The sequence below is a fragment of the Nymphaea colorata genome, chromosome 5 (genome assembly GCF_008831285.2).
Source record: "Nymphaea colorata isolate Beijing-Zhang1983 chromosome 5, ASM883128v2, whole genome shotgun sequence".
In the NCBI taxonomy this organism is placed as follows: Eukaryota; Viridiplantae; Streptophyta; class Magnoliopsida; order Nymphaeales; family Nymphaeaceae; genus Nymphaea; species Nymphaea colorata.
In genome coordinates, this window is record NC_045142.1 from 26,616,138 (window position 1) to 26,633,567 (window position 17,430).

Below are 17,430 nucleotides of genomic sequence, written 5' to 3' on the forward strand. Positions count from 1 at the left end.
TACCCCTCGTTTTCAAATTTAAGACCGGGTTTCCGACAAATGAAAGTCGGTATGGACGCGGTTCCACTAATCCGAACCGAATGTAAATCAGAACTAGGGATCTCAAGATGTATCTTTAATTGTATCATTGTATGTTCACATGCTTAGATTTGAATACGAACAAACAAAATTTATATCAGAGTCCGCATCCGAAATCGGATTTCACAATCTGAACTCGAGCTGGATCCATTTTTTACATTCATAACTGAATCTATATATGAATCCAAAATCTGATTTCACAATCGATTGATTCAAGTTTTACATTCATATTGAGTCCTAAATCCAAATTCACAATTTGAATGTGAATATAAAATTTGATTTCATAATATGAAATCCGATTTTACAATTTGAATCAAATTTAAATCTAATTTTTAGATTCATATCCAAATCTGAGTTTCCAACCGAATTGGACCAAATTTCAAAATATAAGAGCACTATATACAATATTTTTATTTAAAACTAAATCTAATTTGAGTTCGAATATGATAATATATATATATATATATATATATATTAATCTCCAAATTCTATCAGTGAATATGTTTTAAGATTTCTTATATGAATAATTGCACTTGGGTCTAAATAACTTAGTTGTTCACCTAGCACCTTAATTTTAATTTGTTTCCACTTATGCAACAAACTTGACATTCAAAAACTCGAATTGATTGGCGGGCGACGGCGACGACGTCTGGCGACCCACGGTGATGTCCAGTGGTATCGGGCGGCAACCGGCGATAGACAAGTTTTCAGTTTTTGTTTTATTTTCGATATTAAAAGTTAGTGTTTCGTTGATTTGGGGGGTTTCATGTTATTGATTTGGGTTTTTTTTTTATTTAAAATATATTCTTTGAATGTGTAGCTTGTCATCGTTTTCATTGCTGCCATTTGTTTCAATTAAACCTAGATTTGCAACGAGATGAAGAACGACATCATTGTAAAAATTAACAGGATTTCACGCAAGTACTTCCCAGCAAAAGAGAAGTCCATGTGAGAAGAAGTTGAAAACATTAGTTATGAGAACACAGTAAAAGGTTTGACTCTTTAGTCAAGCTTCTCCCAAGGAGAATCCCTCCAAAACAAACGATGAGCAGTTTTTGTTTGAGACTTTGTTATGACATTGAGATTGTAAGATTAAACTAGTAGATTTAGTTTAATGTATTTTTTTGTTTTATTATTTTTTTAAATATAAAATTAATTGTATTTATTTATTTAAAAAATTAAAATTACCGTGTCCGCACCCGTATCTCTCTGTACCCATGTGACAGAAACCGTCGAAAGAGAAAAATGGAAGACCTCGAGCCTATGCCTGGTGCGGGTCAAGAGCCGTGAGCTGCGGTCGCACGAAAAAAAATCCTTCCTCCGTTCCCCTGTCGCATGGTCTATCAACGCCATTGTCACGTTTGACGGTGCGCCCGGAGCTGGTGGTGGATATAAGATGGGTCCTGCTTTCTTCTCATGCATCGTTCACTTGAACTCTGAAAGACTGCAAGCTCAGGCAAACGGCGGCGGGTGCTACTGATGATTCGTTTTTTGGTCGGCGTCAAAAGGTGATGAACTCTCTGACTGTTATCAATGCAGATTCCGCAAAGCTTCTTGCTGCGGTGGACATGGGTACCAACTCTTTCAAGATGGTGGTCGTTAAAGCGGAGCCTGACGGCAAGTTCTTGCCCGTCCATCGTCATAAGGAGAGGGTTCGACTCGGCAATGCCGAAATCGGGCCTGAGTTGCAAAAGAGAACTATCAATTCCTTGAAGAACTTCTTGAAGATTGCTGGGCACCACGGGGCAGAAGTCAAGGTCGTGGCTACTTCGGCTGTAAGGGATGCCAAGAACAAGAGGGAGTTGTTGGTTAGAATAGAGCAGGAAACCGGTGTAGATGTCCGTGTGTTGTCTGGGGAGGAAGAAGCCCAGTTGACATATTTTGGGGTTCTTCAGTTTCTTCCTGTCTACGATAGAACTGTTTTAGTTGTAGATATCGGTGGCGGGTCCACTGAATTTTTAATTGGGAAACAGGGGAAGGCTTTTTTTGCCACTTCTCTTAAGCTCGGGCATGTTGTTCTAACGGAATTGTTTGTTAAGAATGGAGAAATCGAGAGTATGCGGCAATATATACGATCAACGATTGCAAAATCTGGATTGATAGAGAGAGTTGATGAAATTAAGTTTGAGATTGCGGTAGGTGCATCCGGGACTATTAGATCGATCAGGAACGCTGTGAGGAAATCGGTTGCTGCTCCTGGGTGGGAGGGTTCGAGAAACTGGAGGTTCAGTGCGGTTGAATTGAGAGAGTTAGTGGAAAAGTTGTTGGTTTTGGGTGGTGACGGAATACAAACCAGCAATCCTGGATTCTCATGGAGAAGGTCCGAGTTCATTCTTGCTGGTTCACTTATCTTGTTGGAGATATTTGAACTTCTTAAGATCGATGAGATGGAAGTTTCGGAGTTTGCACTCGGAGAAGGCGTCATTGCGGAGACCTTGGGGACAGCTTGTAAGAACTATGATGTCAATGCTAATATCAGGTGGAATTCTGTCGCTCGATTAGCAACAAGAAGTTACGATAAAAAGCGGATGACACGTTCAGTGCAATCTGCAGAAATAGCAAAAGTAACTCCCTCTTTTTTTTTTTTAATTATGACTGTTGTGTTATGGTGCAACGCAACTTTGTAAGGCGTGCATTTCTACTGTTCATCATTGACAAACCATATTGTAAGACATAACTGGATCAGGTAGTACGAGTGGAAGATTTTTTTTTTCTTAAAACAGATTCATATGATTTCAGACGATTGTATTATGTCATATCAGCAGGTCAGGTTAGGTTTGATTTGTAAGGATTGGAAGATTTCCTCGTAATAGCAAGTTGATAGAGTTGGCTGCATGAATTGGAGTAACTGTTAGTCTCATTATTCAACCAAGCTACTCATCAAAGTGCTTAGTTGCTCGGCTAAGTCATCATTTACGCCGGGTCCAAATATCTAGCAATTTATTCATTTCAGGCGTTGACAATCATCTTGCATTTCTATGTTTCCTTTGGCGATGGCTCGTATGCTCATGTAGCCTAATCACCATTTTGTCCCATTTATATTAATGACTTTTCCTGGAAATGCTTCTGCTGTCACCTTGACATAATTGTTGCAGTATTCTCTAATTTAGTTTTTTAATGTTATTATTGCAACAAAATTTGAGTTTGTACCAATCAAGTCATGGTGACCTTCCCTTATTAATTATTGTTAATGCTTACTATGCAGCAGTTAAAGGCTTCTCATTCCATTTTCTGGGTATCTTTGCTCTAGGAAATTTTTGAAGGTATGAGAAATTGCAGTCACATTCACAAAGTTGATTTGCTCCAGGATAAGAAGAATCTTGAATATCTAGAAGCTGCGGTCCTCCTTCATGCTACTGGACTTCTTGTTGGACAGAAAGGCTATCATAGACATTCATACCACATTATAAAAGTACCTCTTTTGTTATAAATTCGTTTCTTTATCTTGTCAGTTCCATCAATTTTTTCAGTGGTTCTGCATCCTATGTCTTGCTCTTTTATCTTCCACATTGTTTTTCTGCTGTATATGCCATTATCTTATGCATTTATTTACAGCACACTTTTCAGTATATCTTTAAATATGCCTAGTGTTGGTAGTTTTGGCAACAACAACTTTCTTCTTTTTTTTTTCAGTGGTTCTGCATCATAGCTCTTGCTTTTTTGTCTTCTACATTGTTTTTCTGCGTATAAGCCATTATCCTATGCATTTGTTTACTGCACACTTTTCAGTATATCTTTGATTATGCCTAGTGTTGGTAGTTTTTGTTACAACAACTTTCTTTTTATGATCATAGGTTGTAATCATTTTAAATGTGTTTAATTGATGAATTCATCAAACTTGGAGCATTTGATTTAACATTGATTTGATACTTATGCTGTTTAGGTTTCATAAAAATGGCTATGATTTATTTGGTGAGATTTTGTTTTACCTCTATTGCAATGGTCTTTATTTGTCTATGTGATTGTGTTTTGCTGATGGTGATATTTGTTCTAATTTAGTGGGTCTTGTGAACTGCTCGTAGATTCATGCTTACCTCAGTTCTTGGTGGTAGTTTTTCTTGCTTATTTGTTGAAAATCTTAAACAATCTTAGACATGACCAGCAGAATGAATGCAGTTTGATATGAAAGTATGGCAAAAATTTTTGTCTCAAATTGTCCCTTTTCCATCTTTAATATGTAACCTTTACCTCGTACAATTGATTAAGTGGTAGCCAGGCCGGGAGAACAAAAGAAGAACCATTCATTGATGTGGAAGGAACATGTCAGTACCCCACGTATTAGACACTTGATTTCCATTTACTTGCAAACTTAGTTCTTCTGATATGGTTAGATGTTGTGCATTATTGTTCTCATGCTGATTCTATGCCAGAAGAATTGGTGATGACCACTGATTGTTGCTTCTGGAGGTCTTTAAGCTTAATCTTGGCAAATTTATCTCCTTGTTTTAATTTTGGTTTTCCTTATACTGTATTGCACTTCGTTATCCAATTTAGATTGCTAAGTGAAGTTTTTTCATGTCAATTTCACTCTCAACTATGTGCTATAAGCTTTGGTCATATGTGTTTGTAGCAGAACATTATAAATAAGAAAGTACTGGTTCGACATTAAACGGAAATATTTTGGCACTTCATACATTAATCCTTCCTTCACTATCTTAGATACGATGTGCATATTTCCATACTTGAAAGTGAGCATGTCTGAACCTGTATTCATGTGGCAATCCAGCACCAGGATTTATACATAAACTGGTAATATCACTAATTATATTTTCTGATTCCCCCAGAATTGTGATCATCTTCAAGGTTTTGATCCTATGGAGATAGAGGTACATTTCTGCATTTTGCATTAGTTGACAATTATTACAGACTAGTTCTAAACTACTTACGCAATACTGCCTCTCGTTTTTTTCTTGGTGATGTAAAAAGAACGTATGGCTCTCTTATGAACTTGTTCAAAAGATTCTGATTTTCATAAATTTTACAGATAATTGCTTCGGTAGTGAGGTATCACAGAAAATGGTTTCCAGGATTCAAAGATGTTAATGTCCATAGGCTTCCCAGGTCTGTTTTCCTTCTGTTTGTGTTGTGTGGTTCTCATATTTTATGACTTTGTTTTTTTATGGAAAGGTGAATTAGCTTTTGTTACTGCCAATAATACTTTGCAAACTTATGCTGTCACAGGACACCGTAAATTTTTAAAAAAATGAAAAAATAAGAGATAGTATGAAATGGAAAAAAGGGAGTAAGTTTGATGCTTTAAAGTAAAAGTAATGTTCAGATTTTAAAATGTTGTAATGTTGAAGATTCTGAAAATGTTGCAGGAATACTTAATATTTTGGATTTCAAAAATTTCAAAAATTCCTATTTTAAAATAATTGTGATCTCGAAATATGATCCCTGCTGGTAGCAACTGCTCACTTATCATGCCAGCTGATGTACCGCCACCTTTGGATCCTTATTTCCATGTAACTCGGACCCTTGGTGAAATCTCTGCAACTTTCCTGTTTTAATTCTCCATGCATTTGATCATCCGACATGACTTTGATTGTCATTATGATGGAATCTAAGTGTTGAAAACTTGAACCTATATATTTGACTTTTTTGTCCTTCTGATCTTCATTCAGCTCTCTCCAGGGCAAAGAATGTGAAGTATTCATACCATTCAAGTGCTCTTTATGAGAATATCACACTGTTAGAACTTTGAAGCACACTTTTCTGAATTTATTTTATTGGTGCATTCCTTTCTTTTCTTTTTTTTATGAGAATCAAGAGGACACAATTACCTAGCTTCTAATATCAATGGTTCCCGTAGGGTTAGGAGAGTGCTTGTTGATCATTTTTGTTGGCCTGATGTATTTGCTGATGAAGTAGGACTGCTGCATGTGCTGGATCTGGTTCGATGATTTTGTCAATTTCTAATGTACCAGATCTCATTCTTATCTGAACTCTAGTATATTTTCCTGCCCCGGATCCAGTCTGTTTGTAACCCAAATTTGGAATAGCATTGATATGAATGGCATTTTATCACAATGTCCAGATTAAGTTACTGAATCTGATAGGTATTTCCATCCCAGACAGGTGCAATGCAAGGTTAGAGCCCTTGCTGTTATGGCACGTGTTGCTATCGCCATTCAATGCTGTCAGTGCTTCAAAGATCTGGAAATAACTTGCACTGACGAGGGCTACAAGCTGGTAAGACTCCTGAGAAGTGAGCAATTGCAGTTCAGATCAAAATAACAACATCTCATTTTTTTATTCAAGAAAATGGATTAGTTTATAATTATTATTAAACTTGGTTCTCTTGTTCTATTTTGTATGATTTTCCTTTGTGTTTGTGAGAGAGGATGTCATGCTCAAAAAGTCACCTTTCGAATGTAATGCTTAAAAGTCACTTGGTTGAAATAGGCTATCTAGTTGCATGTGGTATTCAAATATCAGAACTGTACTAAATTGTGCCAGTTAACAAGTGCATTCATTTGTAAAAAGAAAAGAAGTAAATCAACCTTTACGTAAAGTTGAAGTTTATGGTTCCATTCATCTTATGGAATACATCTGGGGATCTAAATGATTCCTATCAAATGCAAAATTTGTTTTGGAAACTTATTGGAGCCTATTATGGGAAACATAACGTTTGTCTCTGGCTCCATGGTATCACGTCTTGCTTATACTCAATTCTTATGGCTATGGCCTTCCCTTGGCATTAAATATTGTCATTAGGCAGCACTTGACTGGAACACATTAGGCTATTGGAACAGCCTTTCCGGGCACCCTCAGTTTTCTTTTCCTTTTGTTTTTTTATGCTATTCTCACAAGAACTGGATACTATCCTACGTGTGTGTGTGTGTGTGTGTGAGAGAGAGAGAGAGAGAGACCCGCAACCAAACATGGTTAAAGTTGCGAAGTTTGGCCAGCCTCGCCACTTTATTGCTGTCATAAGATCAACATAAATAGAAATCAATGAATCTCCGGTTCTTCAGATTGCCACATCATGAAACATGCATACCATCTAGGCATCTACATTTTGGAAGTCAAGGGTATCAATGGTTGTTGCCTTTTTATATAAATTTGTGTTTCATGTAGTTGAGACCAGCCTACTCTTGTATCTTGGTGGCTATTTGGAGTAGGATCACACTGTTTTCCTCCACTTCTAAAAGTGTTTGCATAATCGTATGCAGGTTTTAAGAGTATCGATAGACCTAATTCAATCTCCCAGTTTGATGTCCGAAGTGCTTTCAACAGTTGAGAAGGATTTATGCCCAGAGTTGGAACTTTTCGGAGATGTAAGGTTACCTCAGTTGGAGTCCTAAGTGCTACCATATTCCTTGCTGATATGTCCTTTTCTCCGCAGGTCTTCAAACTTAAGATGGTGGTTACTGTCTCAGGTCTTCAAACTTAAGATGGTGGTTACTGTCTCTTGGAGTCTCTAGCTAGCTGGAGGTTCTCCGTATTCTGGGCCTCGCAGGTAGTATTTTTTCTGTGAAGCAGTCAATGAAAGTATTCTTCGCATTGTTTGGAATGCACCCGCGACTGTGAAGAAGGCTCTGTTCTCCCCTGTGCATAAAGTTGAAGGCCATAGCTTCTTGTTCCCTTCTGGTTTTTTTTCGACTTTCTTGGTAATTTACTCGGGACACTGGGCGGAGGTACAATAAGCATGAGGCTGATGACGATGGCCAGGAGATATTCATGCCTCTATATCGCATACTCCCTACTTCAATTTTCTATTCTTTCTCGAATCTTCATTAGCACAAGAAGTGTTAGGTTGCTTTTTGCTTTTCAGGAAACTGAATTCTGGTGCAGCCTTTCCTCTTGGTTTGATTACATAATAAATTGTCTGCTGCCATGTGCAGTCTTTCCTCACAAGCGGCTTTATGTCAGTTGTTTACACCTAAACGTCTGCAAAATGCAATGGAGAATGTGGAGATGACATCTCGGTTCCTATCTGGCTCGTAGCATCACACTGACAGGGAAAGTCGTTTGAGGCATACAACAGGTTGGGAATCGGGTCAGAGGTGCACATTTCTATGGAGCATCAAGTGGCCTGCATTAATGATTTGTGGAACAATATCTGGCCAAATATATATATATATATATATATATATATATAATATATCTTCTTCACCGTGTCATATTTTGTACTATCCTTTCAGACATCTAATATTTGAATTAGGTTTTACGACTATACAAAGCTAAGATTGTTAATTTGAAAATTTTCTAGTTGCATCACACTTTTTTTTATGTGAAAATTAAGGTCCTATAAATCGTCAAATTTTGTGTGTGTGTCTGTGTAATGGGTGGATTGTGCCGTCTAATCGTCAAAGTTTGTGTGTAGAGGGGGTGGGTTCAACGTTCAAATATATGTTCAAAAAAAATCAATAAATGGGATGTGTAGGTTACTGCGCACGCACAACAAGTCGGTAAGCTATACCATGGAGCCGTATAATTAAATGGTTTTATGAAGAAAAAATATGAATAGGGGGGTCAGGTGAAAAGATGAAAAAAGTTTTTACACGGTTAAAATAAAAAAGGTTTAAGCTAAAATATCTGTGCATTATTAGCCTTAACTCAAACGTGAAATATTGGATTCTTGTTGACAATTTTTTTTTCAGTAATTAAAAACGGCTTATAATTCTCAATTGTTGATGATGGGTAGGCTATAAAATATGTTTGAGAACAAATAAATTATAATTTATTATTCTCTTCATTTGCACACTTATTTGTGTCATGCCACTAAACTAGTTTTTATCAATGTGTTCCTTTCCAATGAAATAGCTATGTTTTGATTCTCCATTGAATTGGCCGTCTCAGACTGGGAACTATTTGCATTCATAGTGGTGTCATATAGCTACTAACCAATGCCTCAACAGGTTTGAATTTATGCTGTATCGCGTCTTAAGCAGGTTGCCTGCGGGAAATAAAGAAATATTAAACATGTTCCTAAGCACGACAAAAGAGTCACATTTTAACATGACTATTGATGTATAAATTACACTATTTCAGGACAAGAAGAAACTGGCTTGTCGTGCCTTTCCCGAAAGCTTAGCAGGATGCAGACAACTGCTTTCTCCTGGAATTGTAGGTATTCTTCCTACTGAAATTTCTTATTTCCTTGTCCTTCAAATAAGACGTCCAGACGAACACAATCTAAATTATTGTCTCCATTGGACCTGTGCTTTGCGCTCGGGTTAGATCAGCATATTGCAACAGTAAAGTTCTGACAAGCCAAGCACTGTCTTCCATCAATGGCAGGTGCTGGCTGTTGCGTCCGTCTTCCATATTTAAAACTGTGATACAAATTCCAGGTTAAGCATATTAGAACAGTGAAGTTCTGACCAGCCAAGCTCCGTCTCCCATCAAACAGATTGCTAGCTGTTGCGTCTCCATATGTAGAACCTGCGACTTGAACTCCAAGTTAGGCATGTAAGGAACTATGAAGTTCTGACCAACCAAGCACTGCTTCCCAGTTCCCATATCAATCACAGGTTGCTGGATGTTGCGTCTCCACATACAGAACCTTTGATGTGAACTCTGACCAGCCAAGCTCTGTTTTTAGTCAATGGCAGGACGCTAGCTGTTGCGTCTCCATTGAACCTGATAAGATCTGTAGGTTGAGCATTGGTGAATAGTGAAGTCCTGACCAACCAAAGCACCGTGTTCCACCAGTGGCAGATTGGTAGCTGTTTAACTGTTGGCATGGTGTAGCCAATGCCACCAACTGATAAAAATTGTTCTTCAGGTGCATTAATGCAGATATCTTTCCTACTTGTTGGTTTTTTAGTTTTTACTAAATGATGTTTTTGGGGGCTGTTTTATGGTTATTTGCACAGCTTTGGGGCATACTTCGACCTTTTGATTCATTTTAAAAGTTTGTCTTTGGCTTCTCTGGTTAAGAAAACGATGCCCATTCTGTCCAATCGTGCCATCTTTCTACATTTTTCTGAGAAGTGGTTCAGTTTAATGACTGACGTTAACAACAGAGAGTTTCTAGGGGCTGGCGATTTTAATGGGTCAGCTTTGTCACTGCACGTTGCTTCAATATTATATTTTTTCATTTAAAACTGTGCTGGACATGTAGCGCGGATATGACATTTTGAAAGCTTAACATGTGAGATTCTTCTGATCTTGTGTCATGTACTAAAGCAATTATCCATTGGCGCCAAAATCATTGATATTTTTATCGTGGCGCACACTCTTTTGCATGAGTCTAGGTATCAATGTTTTGTTCGTTCATGTATACAGATGTACATAACATAATGTGTTTATTATATTAGCGAGTTTTGCCCACGATACAGTATAACGTTATAAAAATTTGAACTAAAGAATCTGCGCGCAGCTCAAATTCAAGAGGGTGCCTAAAAACCGTCTCAAGAATATCATGTGGACCTTAAACTTTAGCTTATGTCAACCGACACTTTGATTCATCAAATGCTATTAAAAAACAATTAAAGGGTGAAATCGATGTAAACTGAGGATCAACAAAAATAAATAAATAAATAAATAAATTTGATGATGGTAGGTAGGGCTGGGCATGGGGATGATTGATAAGGAGTTGGACTTAGGTTGGGCAATAACCCGTGCCTGGCCCAACAGCCTGCAACCTGGGTCCAAGTACAGCCCGGCCTGGCTTAATTATAATAATATATATAATATAATATATGAAAACATAATATGATATATATATATATATATATAATGTTATAAATAAATTATTAACATAACTTGTCTGGCCAGCCGGGCTGAGTGTGAAGATCGTCACCATGTCTTTGTGTGAAGCTCAATTCTTGTTTTGTATGGTATATTCTCATAAAGGCATACATAAATTTTCAATTAGGTTAGGATGTTTTATTTTAACTGAAAAACTATCTATACTCATGTATGTTCTGGAAAAAAAAAACGAGAATCTGGTGCGGCTTTGAAATTAGTAAGGTTTTTTTTCAAGTTAGGTAGAACCCATCTTTTTCTTTAGTGTCTTCATTTTTTACTTGTTAATCTCTAAACTGTTGTGACCCTTAGATCCATTGAATAGTGTGTTGCAGTATTTCATGAACCTATCTAATTTTTTAATAAAGATTCATGAGACAGTAACAGTGTGTCAACTGTCAGGAGCTTGGCATGCTATCTACGTGGTGACTGATAACAGGTTGGGCATCAAACCGGCCTTGAGATTTTACACTGGTAAGTGATTAAGTCTTTCCACTCAAGTGCAGTTTAATCAAGTCATAAATGATGTTGTATATACCACATCGGCTAATATATATATATATATATATATATATATATGATAAAGTCTTTGGACTCAGGTGCAGTTTAATCAAGTCATAAATGATGTACATACCAAATCGGCTAATATATATATATATATATATATATATAGCTGAGGCGTGAAGTCTGAGGAGCAATTTATATATAAAGTTACTAAAATTTTAAACCTTTCTAAAAAAAAGTTAGATTTGAATTAATAGTGAAATCAATGAGGGGAAGGATGTATAAGTAACGGAATGACAAGCGGCATGTGTGTATAAAACAACAATTTTATGAGAGGATCCAATATGTGAATAACGCAAAAAAAAAAAAAATGTGGGACAGTGTGAGCAGCTGCCCACTGAAACCCAAATGTGGCCCTGCTCCCGGGTGGAGGGAGGGAAGGCCTGCCCCAACTACTTTTTATATATATATATATATATATATATATATATATATATATATATATATATATATATATATATATATATTACAAAAGTTGAAAAATTTTTATTGGGTTTTATCCTAATTTAATTTTGAAGTTTAACCAGTCTTTAAAAAAAATCATGGCTTGGCCCCTGGACCTGGGCAACGGGCCGGGCTGGGCTTGATAGTTTGGTTCTCGGCCCGACCCAACCCGTTTGATAATAAAAAATATTTTTAATTATAAAATAATTTTTTAGTAATATAAAATATAATTTTAATAATAAAATACATATTATTAATTTTTAAAAAAATTAAAAAATTGTTTTTTAAGCTATAAACGGTTGGGGCCGAGCCGACCTGGGCCTCACATCAGGCCCGAACCCGACCCGGGAGCCGACCGGGTTGGGTACCGGATACCCAATGGGTACCCGACCCGTTACCCAGGTCTATTGGCCCCCTGAAAAGATAAGTATTCGCCCCTGAAAAGATAAGTTCATGTCATCTACCAGCGTCAGCTGTAGAGCTCGCTTATTATTTCTTGAAAGGTTGTGCGGCTGTTCAGAAAACCTCAAAGCCCAAACCTTTTTTTTAATATTTTTAAAAGTGTTGTCCTATCTAAAGAGTAAAGAGGGAGCGTGAGATATGCCAGCTGGTAAACTGGACTGGGGTGGCGAGAGAGTGGGACCCGCGTGGAATAAGAGTGTGAAAAGACCTCTTCAGCCACCGCGTGCGACCGAGAGGGAGTTGGTGGTCAAGGACGAATATGAGCTTCCACCTTCCCTTCGCCGACTTTTATGGGCGATCATGATCGCTCATGCGTCTCGCCGAGCCCAATTCCTTTGGAATCAAAATCCATCGGTGAGTATTTCATCATCATACTATACTGTTTGATCGAGGGCCAAAACTTTTTTTCTTTTTACTTTCAAAAGTTATATCAATGATTCACCCGGATTTGATGTATGTATGTAAGACTCTCATCTTGTTGGAATGGCACATAGGAATTGAATTAAACTGGTAATGCAAGTTTTCATTTTTTTTTTTTTAAATCAAGGTGAACACATAGACATTCGTAGTTTGCTAAATAATCATTTTGAAAAAATATATTGTTTTACATATAGACATTCTTCTTGCTTTCCTTTCATAGAATGAATATTTCATCATACCATTTGAATGTATGATACATTCGTCAACTAAAGTGTTGTGATCCTAAATTTTTTAAAATTCAAAAAAATAACACTCATAAAAATCCCTCAGTCAGTTCTACAGAGGCCGGTAGCCCAACAACGAACGATTTTAAATTGGAGGCTAGGTTGGTAATTTAACCTGACGCCTACCCACCCACAGTCCCTACGTGACCTCGCAAACCGGCGGCGAATAGTTTGGTTGGGTGACGAATGACGATGAACTCATCCATCGAGTGTACCAAACATTCCTTCAATTTTCAAGTATCAAATATAACAATCTGGAGAATTAGTTCTTGCTAAGTTTAGTGCTATTAAAAAGGGCATTTATTTTGTTTGATGCAATTTTTACTGTTGCCTTACATGTATAAACATCTCAGCTTCTTAGATTTAAAATCAGATAAAAAAAAATTCCCTAGAGATTGTTAGGTTCGAAGTTTCAGATCTTTGACTTGTAACAAGATTTTAGAAATGTTGGTTGAAAGATTCATAGGTTAGATCATGAGTTTGTATTATCTTCTTTTCGAGTCAAAACATTTCTCCTCTGATCTGAAATCCATGAATTTCTATCGTAATGAACTCGTAAACTTCAGTTCTTAAATCGGACCTTCAGATTTGAGATCTGGGTCCATTAGATTTTGAAGGCTTATATACAAGTTTGGAGGTTGTTTATCATTTAATAACTGAAAAACTTAGATGCGTTATCAATGGCAGTCGATGTTTTCTTTGAGCTGAAGAAATCTGATTGTCTTCCCGCAGGCATGCATTGCCCTGTTTGCAATAATAAGACCAATGTTACCAGTGAACGAAACGAATACATACAACGTAAAGCCAAAGTAAGGAAGGAAATGCTACTAAATAATAGAGATTGTCATTGAAGGAAGCAGCGTGAAAAGAGGAAGCAGATTTTGGATTGATCCAGAGGGAACTGAGTGAGTGTTGTAAGCATCATATTCCATTAGAAACTTGAATGGACCTCTGTTTACCACATATCTTAATGTGATTTGAGACAACTGAAGTTTTTTGTTTGTTAAGTGGAAGGTTTATAACAAATAACGTCTCAGAGTTGTAAAATATGGTAAATTTATAAAAATTTAAAAAAACAAAAAATAAAAAAAATAAAATAAGTGGAAAACTAATAACACAAACATCACAAGATAAGTAGATCTACAACAAATAAAAAATAAAAAATTGTTTGACATTAAAAAAACTAAAAAAATAAAAAAGTGAAAAAAACGCAAAAAAAAAGCGTTAAATCACGTTATTTAAAATGTTTTTTTTCAAAACAATGTGTTCTTTAAAGTTTTAAACATCCAATTTATCACATTTTTTTTAAAAAAAAACGTGTTTTCCTGTGACTACAACCTACCACCGAAAAAAAAAAGGCTTGAAGGAGGCCTTCTTATTCTCCTTACATAGGAATTGTGACTTAGAGACCCGTGTTAAACCGGCCTCTTCACAAATTTTCAAATCCAAAGTTTACTATCAAGTTGCGCATGAAAAAATCCTAAGCTATCAAATACTGTTTAGAATGGGCCAATATATTTTAAAATTTTTAAAAATATTTTATTATTTTATTAAAAGGCTGGCCGGTACAAAACGATGGCTTGAATTGGTCAGGTGTCAAATAACACAGGCTCATATGCACCGACACTAACAACGCTGTGATCTCTTGACGACCCTTTTTAGTTCTTTGCTTCTTGATCATTTCCGTGGGGCGAAAAGAGACGCAGAGTGGCTTGTTCAAATCGGCAAAAGAAAAAAAATATATATATTTTCTTCCCGTGCTTTGAAAACGGTGCTTTTTTTTTACTAAATTCAAATATAGATATATATATATATATATAAAGTCTTTGTGGGGCATGAAAACTGGGCGGAAATAATTAATCAACCGAACCATCTCTTAATTAGTTAATTAATGTCAAAAAATTAAAAGTGAAAAAAAAAGGAGCAGATAGTCAACACGTCTCTCTCCCTCTATAACCTCACCGGTACTTCTCCTCGCCCCCTGCCCTAGATCTCCCGGAGAGAGAGAGAGAGAGTGAGAGAGAGCAGTGGCGATGGCGATCGGCAGACTTACATTCTTGTTGGCGGTCATGATGGTCGTCGTCTCGGCGATGGTGGCGACGGCCGGCGCCGGCTTGCTAAGCGGAGAGGGAGGGCTGGGCTGGATCGCGGCAAGGCCGGCGTGCGACGGTCCGATGGGAGAGTGCTTCGGCGCCGAGGAAGACGAGATGGCCATGGACTCGGAGACCAACCGCCGGATCCTGCAGGCGAACGGGCAGTACATCAGCTACGGCGCGCTGAGCAGGGGCAGCATCCCCTGCTCCCGCCGCGGCGCTTCCTACTACAACTGCCGCCCCGGCGCCCAGGCGAACCCCTACACCCGCTCCTGCAACCAGATCACTCGATGCGCTCGCGGTTGAGCCCCTCCCAAATTACTGCCTATCCTTTTGCTCCCCCCTTCCCTGAAGAACAAAGGAACTCCTCCTCCTTCCTGCCCTCCCTCTTCTGTGTTTATTTCTGTCTTTGATCGTGATTCTTGGGTGTACACATCCTTATTATTATTAATTTACATCGCTTGTTACTCCTTATACTGCCAATTTGTGGTAATTTTCTCCTTCTAGTTTATGTGCTTGCTTCAATTCTGTCATTTATCACCATCATCATCTCTCTCTTTCTCTCCCTCTTTTCGCTGGTTCATGTTCATGGTAGATGAGATTCAGGAAAGAGGTATGTGTCTATGGATGATGGATGGGAGCTTAGGTTCGAGCAGTCTGTGCTGCTGTTCAGCTCGGTGCTTCCGCGTTGTAGGATTCTCCGGGTGGGAGCTTAGATTCAAGCAGTCTCTGCTGCTATTCAGCTCGCTGCTTCCGCGGTTTACGATTCTCCGGTCGATTTGGTGAAGGTGGTGACGGTCGGAATCGCGACCGGCGGGTCCGCAGGTCCTGACTCGATATATTCCGGTTCGAACCGGGAATTGGTGCGGTCGGAACCAGGCGATTCTTTGGAAGGAAGGGTGCGGGTTAAGCCCCGAGGCTCTTTCGAATCGGTTGCGTTGCAGCCGAGTCGCGAGTCTTCGTCTGGAGGCGTCGTTTCCCGAGCCGGAAGTCGTCTGACGTTGTCGGTGAAGACGACGACGAGTAAATTACGGAAATGTGTCTGAAATTTCCCAGATGGACGCCAGCGAGCCTTGACGAGATAACCGATTTCCCCTCTCTCTCTCCTGTTCTTCTTTTCATTTTGAATTTTACGCTTAGGACAAATTATCACAGGAGGAAGTTGGATCCAAGCGGGCGAGATCGTCTAGAGCGTCACTAGTGTCCTAAACATCGCAATGTCCGATATGGCCACGTATCCGCCTTATATAAAATCATTACATTTCTCCTTGAATATGAAAACATAAATTTCACAATAATTTTAAAAACCTATGTTTTGCTTGAGGCCAGTTTAGGTCCTCTCGTACTGTCAAGATAAGACTAGAAGAAGCAAACAAACGAAAACACAAAGCAAGATTTATATGGTTCAGAAAGATGCAAGAGTTTTTTGTGCTCATATTGAAACTTTATTATGTTGAACAATATAAATGTATGAGATGTTAGTTTTTTGGTATTTTTGGGTAAGTTAGAGAAATATTTTATTTTCTTGCTTAGGTAAAAGTTGAAGTCCTACCCAAGTGCCTATCGATGTCGCCTCTTCCACGCTTCAACTTGTGCATCAATAATCTTTTTTTTTTTTTTCTTTTCTTTTTTTTGTACAAGAAGTGGATGTCTCGGATTCGAAATGATAACCGACTGCCTACCAGCTCTTGTCTCGACTGTTAACACCAACTCCTTCCAAGATTAGATGGTAGCTAAGTCGAGAGATAACATTCAAATTTGAAAACCAAATGGAAGTCCATATATTCAAATCATTTATGGCAGAATAGCAAGTGCAAATTATTTAGATTACAGACCACGTGAAGCCATAACACGCTAATATATATATATATATATATATGTTGAAGTGGACCATAAAATGTTGCTTGTAAGTATTTATCCGGTCCCTATTGCACGTATTAGTATCCATGTGAAGGGGTGAGGTTTTAATTTGTACACACGAAAGGGACGTGTGCGATGAACGAAAGCTCCACCCACTTGCTCCAAGATTGAAATCGAGATCTTCAACTTGGAAAAAGACGCGCATGTGATTGACCACCTCGAAATTATTGTTGTCCTTAAAAGAAGAAGGAAGCAAGAAATCGAAGATGAAGCATATGAATTAATTTTTTACCTTTATATGTCCAGATATTTTTGCAAATGCAAGCAAATTTACTGCGGCCAGGTTAATTTGTAAAGATCTTAGGTGAAATAACGAGTATATTCTGAACTGGAACTTTACCATCTATGTTTGATGATTGATCAATTTGAAGAAAAAATTGTTGTTTGGTGACTATATGTACCTAAACAACAGTACATTATATTGATTGCAGGATAGGACCAACTACCAAACATTGATGCCAAATTAT

General features: G+C 37.8%; 2 protein-coding genes across 7 annotated transcripts; both read left to right on the forward strand.

Moving 5' to 3' along the window:
- The first annotated feature begins 1,406 nt into the window (after positions 1–1,406).
- Positions 1,407–10,176, forward strand: LOC116254232 (uncharacterized). 6 transcript variants are annotated; one of them, XM_050077823.1, is made up of 8 exons: positions 1,407–2,642; positions 3,329–3,490; positions 4,863–4,904; positions 5,063–5,139; positions 6,153–6,270; positions 7,254–7,358; positions 7,461–7,540; positions 7,926–10,176. In XM_050077823.1, the coding sequence occupies exons 1-7, from the start codon at positions 1,590–1,592 to the stop codon at positions 7,503–7,505; spliced, it is 1,602 nt and encodes a 533-aa protein (XP_049933780.1). In that variant the 5' UTR covers positions 1,407–1,589; the 3' UTR covers positions 7,506–7,540; positions 7,926–10,176. The 6 variants fall into 6 exon arrangements, 3 of the variants coding, with proteins under 3 accessions (XP_049933780.1, XP_049933779.1, XP_031485322.1); XR_004172658.2 differs by having other exon boundaries at positions 1,408–2,642; positions 7,427–7,540; positions 7,926–10,175; XR_004172655.2 differs by having other exon boundaries at positions 1,409–2,642; positions 7,427–9,154; positions 9,325–10,173.
- A 4,744-nt stretch (positions 10,177–14,920) lies between these two features.
- Positions 14,921–15,517, forward strand: LOC116254234 (rapid alkalinization factor-like). The gene has a single exon (XM_031629464.2). The coding sequence runs from the start codon at positions 14,984–14,986 to the stop codon at positions 15,347–15,349; it is 366 nt and encodes a 121-aa protein (XP_031485324.1). The 5' UTR covers positions 14,921–14,983; the 3' UTR covers positions 15,350–15,517.
- Positions 15,518–17,430: the final 1,913 nt, after the last annotated feature.